The sequence below is a fragment of the Sinocyclocheilus rhinocerous genome, unplaced genomic scaffold, assembly GCF_001515625.1.
Source record: "Sinocyclocheilus rhinocerous isolate Xijiao unplaced genomic scaffold, SAMN03320098_v1.1 scaffold1307, whole genome shotgun sequence".
NCBI lineage: Eukaryota > Metazoa > Chordata > Actinopteri > Cypriniformes > Cyprinidae > Sinocyclocheilus > Sinocyclocheilus rhinocerous.
The window spans coordinates 822837-830514 of NW_015631048.1; the positions used below are offsets into that span (position 1 = coordinate 822837).

A 7678-nucleotide genomic window follows, 5' to 3' on the forward strand; every position below is an offset into this window, starting at 1 on the left:
TAAACCAGGACTGAATGTACTCTCCAAACCAGGCGATTTTCTGTCCTGATAATCGCCTCAAATTTTACTGACCATAAATAATATAAATAAATATACTTGTAAAAATACATAAACACATTCTCAAATAAAATAATAAGCCAGAAGAATGTTTGAATGTGATGTTTCACTTTTTAGTTTATACCAGGAATAGCAAAGTCATTGGATTTATTATGAAATAATAGGCCTTGGTTATGAAACAACAGCAGAACGAATTTCAGCATAAATAGGACACTGAAAACAATAATTTAATTCAAACCAAAATTATTATGTAACATCACTGAATCAACCTACATTAATTTATAACAACAAAACTAATTTTTGTGGTAAATCAGGACGAAATAGCTATTTATGGCAACAATTGCAGCTTACCTCTTTTTACACTGTACACAAAAAACATTTTTAATAAACATTAAATTGTCCATTTAATGAACAAATTCATTCTGCTCCTATATGAACGGCTGTGTGATAAATATCATAAATATAGTTAACTGACAGCGCCCTCTGCTGGTAACGTATGACTTTAACAGTTCATTAACTCACCTGGACTCATTATGAATGCATAATGAGATGCTCTCATACGCACGGAGTTCACTTTGTTAGTGATCTTTGGGACAGTGTTCACTACTATACTTTAATATAAAAACTACTGATCACTATTTATTACTACATTTGTTTTCAGGTAACAGGAGAGATGTTACCAATACTCTCCCTATTAGTCCCTGTTAGTATTTCTGCCTGTCTGGGTTTCTTTCATGTCCTCTTTCTTCAAAATCTCTCTCTCTCTCAAAGAGAAAGAGTCCCTAAGTGCAGTTTACCACTGTTGCAGTGTCACGTGTTAATTTTTCTTTCGTTTGTCTTGTTTTTACTTAATAGCTGGAATATAACTATTGTGCCACTTGAAGCGTTTGGTTTAGGGGCCTTTGTTTCTATTCCACTCTCTTTCTCCCGCTCTCCGTCTCTCTGCTGCTGCTCGTGGTTTGTTTACATCAGTTCAGTATCTCCGACGCAAGGGCTTCTGGGCCATGTGTCTGCCATAGTCGCGGTGCATTGTGGGGAGGTTGTGGTCCTCCAGCGGCTCGGTTCGGAATAATGTCTGCCTCGGAGGCAGCGGACGGTTCTTCCCCGGAATTGTGCCCGAGCTTCGCCGTGATCTGCTCGTTTCTGGAGCGGTATGGAGCTATGCTGGACCTGCCGGAGGTGTCGTTCCCGGAGCTGGAGCGCAGTCTGCAGGAGAGCAGCGCGGGTGAGCCGCCCCTCCATTGTTGCTCTTCAGCCGCATTACATGCGTTTAAACGGGCCGTTTGGTACTCCACCCGTGGGTGTCGGTGTTTTTGTCGCCGTTTGTGTCTCTAAAGCGCCGTTTCTGCCGTTAATATCGGCGTTTCGCCCGACGGAAGATTTTATTGCGCTTTATTTAACGTTACTCATCACAGCGCACAGAAACGCATTGCTGCTTTATTTGCGTTTATATGCGACCTTTTACGTATGGAAAATCACTTGTATTTGCATATAACGACACGCATATTGAGAGGAATGAAATAATCATGTTTATTCATAGTTAAATAATAATTTGGCATGAATTAGTGCGATGTGAGAAGCGCGCATGCGCAGAACGTGTAAACTTCCTGCTCGCGCCGCTGAGGGAGAAATGACAATATGAGATTATTTTGATTGTCAGACTTTGGTGAAAGGTAACAATAAGCCCTTTTATTTGTATCTCTGATGGTTTTGCTACATTATAAACGGGTTAGGTGTGTTTAAGTTGAACTGACGCACGATTTGTTGAGCAGTGTGCTATATCCATATATGCTATATATATATATATATATATATACAGACAACTAATTATAGCAACTATTTATAGGTCCAAAATGCCTCGGTTGTAGTACACTAAATTACAGTTTAGTACACTAAAACTGTAATACATTTATATATATAAAACATATATGTTTAGCATGTTTTGTTTATAGTATTAAACCCTAAAATTAAAATTGTCATTCTTTACTCAGCCACATGTTTTTCCAAATCTGTATGACTGTCTTTTCTCCATGCAGTTATTGAAAAAATGTTTGGATTTTTTGAACTGGCCCTTTAAATTACTACAGTTTTATTGAAGTAACAGAAAATGTAGTTGTAATGGTATTTTGGCTGAAACTATAACAGCTATGGTATGTATATAGTAGAGACAGATAGATTCTGCCAGTCATAAACATATTTATATGAATACTTCAATGAAACGTGTAGGGGACTATGGCAGGTACAAGAACAACAGCAATATTAAATGTCCAGGAAGGCGTTTATCACTGTGCAGTTACTTTAAATGCAAATCTAATGTTCATTAATGAATAAGTTACACACTAGTGGTTACAAACCATTACCAGTTTCTCAGGTTTTGGTGCCCTAAAGGAGTGGTTCTTAAATCCTGAAATGGCATTAGTATTACTTTTTTTATTTTGTAACTTTTTTTTTTTTTTTTTTTGCTGATGGATATAAATGATCCTACTGTGGCTACTTAAGAAGTTGGACCAAACACTTAAGAACACAGATGTGTTAGTTCTGTTGCTGAATGAACAGATACACAAATCAGACAGTTAAATATTTACAGTCACAACAGTTTGAGAACCGCAAACCTAAAAACTAATAAGATGTGTTATGGCTGTGTAAATTATAAGTATGCGTTACATGTTGCTTTAATATAGAAATACTTGTATGTCCTCAGTACCCAAACTCCTCGTGGATCTTCATGTGAAGTTACTGAGGAAAATTGGCAAGTCTGTGTCGGCAGACAGATGGGAGAAAAATCTCATGAAGGTGAGTAAATCAGTGTTAACAATGAATTAAATATTTTAACAATCACATTCAAACAGCTGTGAATTATGGACCATTTCATAATGAATATGTGAATAGCTGTGAGCACAATGAGCACTTGACAGTGTTAATTCAATATTAGTCTCATCAATGTTTAATTTTTGATTTCTTTATTACTCTGTAGATCTGTCAGGAGTTTAACACCACATGGGCATGGGAGCTGGAAAAGAAGGGTTATCGAGAGATGACAGTGGAGTGTAAGACAGGAATACTGAAGGTAAGATGGGAAAATCTGTCACACCACCGAATGAAGTTGCATTTGAGCCTCACATCCATCTGTAAAAACTGTTGTTGTATTTGTAATGTATTTCTGTTTTTATTAACCCAATGTAACTTTTCAGTGTTTTGTTTTTCAAACAGTACTTGTGTGAATGCCAGTTTGATGACAATGTCAAGTTTAAAACCGCTATCAATGAAGAAGACCCAGATAAAATGCGTCTTCAGCCAATCGGCAGAGACAAAGATGGCCTCATGTACTGGTTCCAGCTTGATCAAGACCATAATGTAAGGGTCTATGTGGAAGAACAGGATGATCTGGATGGGTCATCCTGGAAGTGTATAGTAAGGTAGGCATTCTGCGATCAATTCCAGTGGCATTAAAAACCACTTCTTCATAACATGGCATGCTACATAGTGTTTTCGCTGACTGTACTGGATGGCTTTTAATTTGTCAGAAAAACGTGCCAAATGACAGATACATTAAAAAAACAAAAATTTTCCATTTCAGAAATAGAGACAGCCTGGCTCAAATCCTTGGACTGTTGAAGACTCAGATTGATCCAGCACTTTTGGTAAAGAAGGATCAGGAGGAGGGCTCATCTAGTAACTGTCCGAACCCAGAGAATGAAGAAGACAAGAAAAAAGAAGGAGCTGAAGGTATCTAAAAATTAATATGAAGTATTGACTGAACACAGCTTGAGTTAGGATTGCTTTACTGATTTGTTTTATCTCTGTGTTTTTGGATTCCAGTGGAGATCAGAGATGAGAAGTCACAAAATGATTTATCTGCATCTGAAAATAAGGAAAACATCTTGGAGAAGGAAAATGCAAAGCAAGAAGATGCAGAGACCACAGATGCTTTGTCGGAAAAAGGCTTAAAGGTGAAGGAAGAGCTGCAGAAACATTCGGAGACGGCAAACGGCACTAATGGATCGATCAAAGAAGAGCCACAGGATGAGGATGAGAAAGTCAAGGACTTGTCAACACCTTCACAGAATGCAGAACAGACGGAGGATGTAAAAAGAAAATCTTTAGAAGAGACTCAAAGAGCTTTGAAAAATGACCATCAAGCTAAAATCCCCCTGAAAAAGCGGGAAATGAAACTAAGGGAAGACTTTGACACCAGTAGCATGGGAGTACGAAATGCTCCTCTTGCTCCTGTGAAAGAATCACTGACATGTTTTGATGACAGCAGATCGAATGCTGAAAAGATCAACGGTCATGTCCCTCACCTTACAACATCTGAGAGTGAAACGCAAAAAGGGTCAGAGAGTCTTCAAAAAGAAAGCATAGAAGAGAATAATTCTGAGAAACTCCCTCTTGTTTTAGATGAATCCAAAGAGAGAAAAAAGAAGAGAAAGGATGACCAGACGGAAGAGAAGATGGACACAAATGAAACCAGATTGTGTGCTGAAGAGCAGATGGAAGTGGAGAAATCTGAGGAATCCTGTGCCGCCACTGCAGAAGAGAACAAGGAAAAATCGGAAACTTCTCAATCTCATGAAAAGATCCTTGGAGAAGAAAAGCCCTCATCAGTAAGTGAACAATCAGAAAAGACACCTGGTTCTGAAGACGTAACTGACAATAAAAAGTCTCCCAGTAGTGATGATACAGATGCTACTGAAGTAAATACGTCAACACTGCCTGGAGAGTCAACAAAAGAAGAATCAATGAAAGATCTCCCAAACAAGGAGTCAACGATTGAGCTCTCAAAAGAAGACACAAAAGATCTCTCAAACAAAGAATCATCAAATGATCTAACAAGAGACAAGTCAGGGAAAATTCTCCTAAAAGATGAGCCAGCAAAAGATCAGTCAATGAAACATCTCTCAGAAGAAGAGACATCAACTGAAAAGTCAACTAAAGACTTCTCAAAAGATGCAGTGAAAGAATCATCAAAAGATCTCGCACGAAAAGAGTCAATAAAAGATCTTCCAAAAGAAGAGTCAATTAAAGATCTCTCGAAAGAAGAGACATCAAAAGAAGAGTCCATGAAAAATCTTCCAAATGAACAATCCAAGAAAGATCTCACAGAAGAAGAGTCACACAAAGTCCTCACAGAAGAAAGTCAGCAATCTCCCAAAGACTCCAATAAAGACCATGAAAAACCAGATCCAACCGCTTCCACGCTGATGGAAACTGAACCATTCCAATCATCTAAAACAGAGGAGTCTTCTTCCTGTGAAGTAATCAAACCACATTCTGGCACAGAAAAGCCGCTGATGGAAACTGAACCATTCCAATCATCTAAAACAGAGGAGCCTTCTTCCTGTGAAGTAATCAAACCACATTCTGGCACAGAAAAGCCAGTGACCACTGAAGAAACGAAACCTCATCACAGCTCTGCAGACACTACCACAGAAAAAGAGCCAACTGCCATTGCCTCAAAAACTGAAAAACAGTGTGTATCTGAAGAAGACAAGCTCTCAACCAATGGAGAAAGTGAGTCCATTGCCTCTAAACCTTCTGAAGATACAGATGGCCCTCAAGACAAAGTGCAAGAGCAGTCCGAATCCCCTAAGCCAGCATCTAGTGATCTTGAAAAATCATCTGTTTCTGATTCAACGAATAAGCCAAGCACACCAAAAACCACAGAGAAAGTAGACAGTGAGGAAAAATGTGATACAGCTGAAACTGATAAAAATGAGGATTTGGAAACGTCAAAAGACAAGGATGAAAATGGTGAAGCTGCAAACAGCTCAGAAGAGTCTGCAGTGAAAAAATCGGAAGAAGTTAAAGCTACAGAACGACCCAATGAATCCAACAGTTTGGAGAATCCTCCTTCTGATAGAGAACATGAAAAGGAACCCAATTCAAAGGAAGGGAACAAAGAGAAGCCAATGGAAGTTGATAAAATTCAGTCAGCTATTGAGGAGGGATGTGAGACTACAACAGCAAGTAAGAAGGAAACTGATGTTCCTGTGGATCAGAACACAACCTCAAGAAAACAATCCAAGCAAGATGCAACTTCTGAAGAACGTGAGGCTCCCGGGGATGTTCAAGAAAAAAGCACTGCTGCTGTGAAAAGCAGTAAAAGACAAGGACGGCCTCCAAAGAAAGCTCTGGAGAGTCAGGATGAGGATAAAACAGGCGAAGAACAAGAAGAAAAGGCACAACAGGAAGGAATTCGCATGAAGATCAAAATCCCAGCTCACAGGCGGAAGGCAGAACTTCAGAGAGAAGAGGTGAGGGGAGATTCAGAGTCTGAGGTGACTGACGGCAGGTGCTTGAGGAGATCTCCGAGAATCTGCAGACCCACCGCTAAAGCTGTGGAGATCCAGGACAGGAGGGTGGAACGGAAGCAGGCGACTCCGGTGTCTGAGAAGGAAAAGGATGAAAACGAAGACAAAGAGGATGAGGATTCTGTACCAAGGAAACCAAGGAAAGCTGAGCCAGATGGCCAAACAAAACCAAAGGTTTGAGTACCTTTTGTTTTTTTGCTTAAATATATGTCCCTGGACCACAAAACCAGTCATAAGGGTCAATTTTTTGAAATTGAGATTTATACACCATCTGAATAAATAAGCTTTCCATTGATGTTTGGTTTGTTAGGATAGGACAATATTTGGCTGAGATACAACTATTTGAAAACCTGGAATCTTGAGAGTGCAAAAAATTCTAAATATTGAGAAAATCGTATTTAAAGTTGTCCAAATTAAGTTCTTAGTAATGCATATAACAAATAATCAAATATCAAAATCAAATAATAAAAAATTAGTTTTTGATATATTTACGGTACTAGGAAATTTACAAAATATCTTCATGGAACATGATCTTTACTTAATATCCTAATGATTTTTGGCATAAAAGAAAAATCGATAATTTTGACCAATACAATGTGTTTTTGGCTATTGCTACAAATATACCTGTGTGACTTAAGATTTTTGTGGTCCAGGGTTACATATATAGCTCTTTTTTTTACATTTTTTTTTAAATACCTTTGCCTCTTTTTTTTTTAATGATCACTTAAAAGTTAATCTTTTAAGACATGATTAATAACAGTTAAATGTGTCTTTAGCAAATTCCAATAAATATTAATTCATCATAAATTCAATGTTAATTTATTCAATTAACATTGTAATGTTGTGATGACTATATTCACTTGTAGCAATAAAATGGTTGATTGTAGTTTTTAGTGTTTTTATTTTCCATTTACTTAGGTAATATACAGGTGCATCTCAATAAATTAGAATGTCGTTGAAAAGTTGAGATGCACCTGTAGTGTAGAATTAATATCTGCAATTTATTGGCCATGACAAAATTAACAAAAAAGCAGTAACATTGTGCAATATTATTACAATTTAAAATAGATGTTTTCTATTTTAATATGTAATGTTTTTTTTTCTGTGAGGCAAAGCTGAATTTTTAGCAGCATGAATCCAGTCTTCAGTGTCACATCCTTCAAAATCATTCACATATGCTGGTTTGGTGCTTAAGAAACATTTCTTATTATTATTATTAATGTTAAAAACAGTTGTGCTGCTTAATATTTTGGTGGAAAACAAGATGTTATTTTCAGGTTTCTTTTTTTTTTTTTTTTTGGTAGCATTAT

The 7678-nt window shown here is 37.5% G+C and overlaps 1 protein-coding gene across 1 annotated transcript in view; it reads left to right on the forward strand.

Moving 5' to 3' along the window:
• The first annotated feature begins 1081 nt into the window (after nt 1-1081).
• LOC107741163 (remodeling and spacing factor 1-like) overlaps nt 1082-7678 on the forward strand; it is a 19668-nt gene continuing 13071 nt past the window's right edge. The window contains exons 1-6 of the mRNA XM_016553772.1: nt 1082-1282; nt 2759-2850; nt 3032-3124; nt 3268-3473; nt 3635-3783; nt 3877-6542. Of these exons, the coding sequence (XP_016409258.1) occupies nt 1129-1282; nt 2759-2850; nt 3032-3124; nt 3268-3473; nt 3635-3783; nt 3877-6542 (3360 nt within the window). The 5' untranslated portion in view covers nt 1082-1128. The remainder of the gene's footprint in view (nt 1283-2758; nt 2851-3031; nt 3125-3267; nt 3474-3634; nt 3784-3876; nt 6543-7678) is intronic.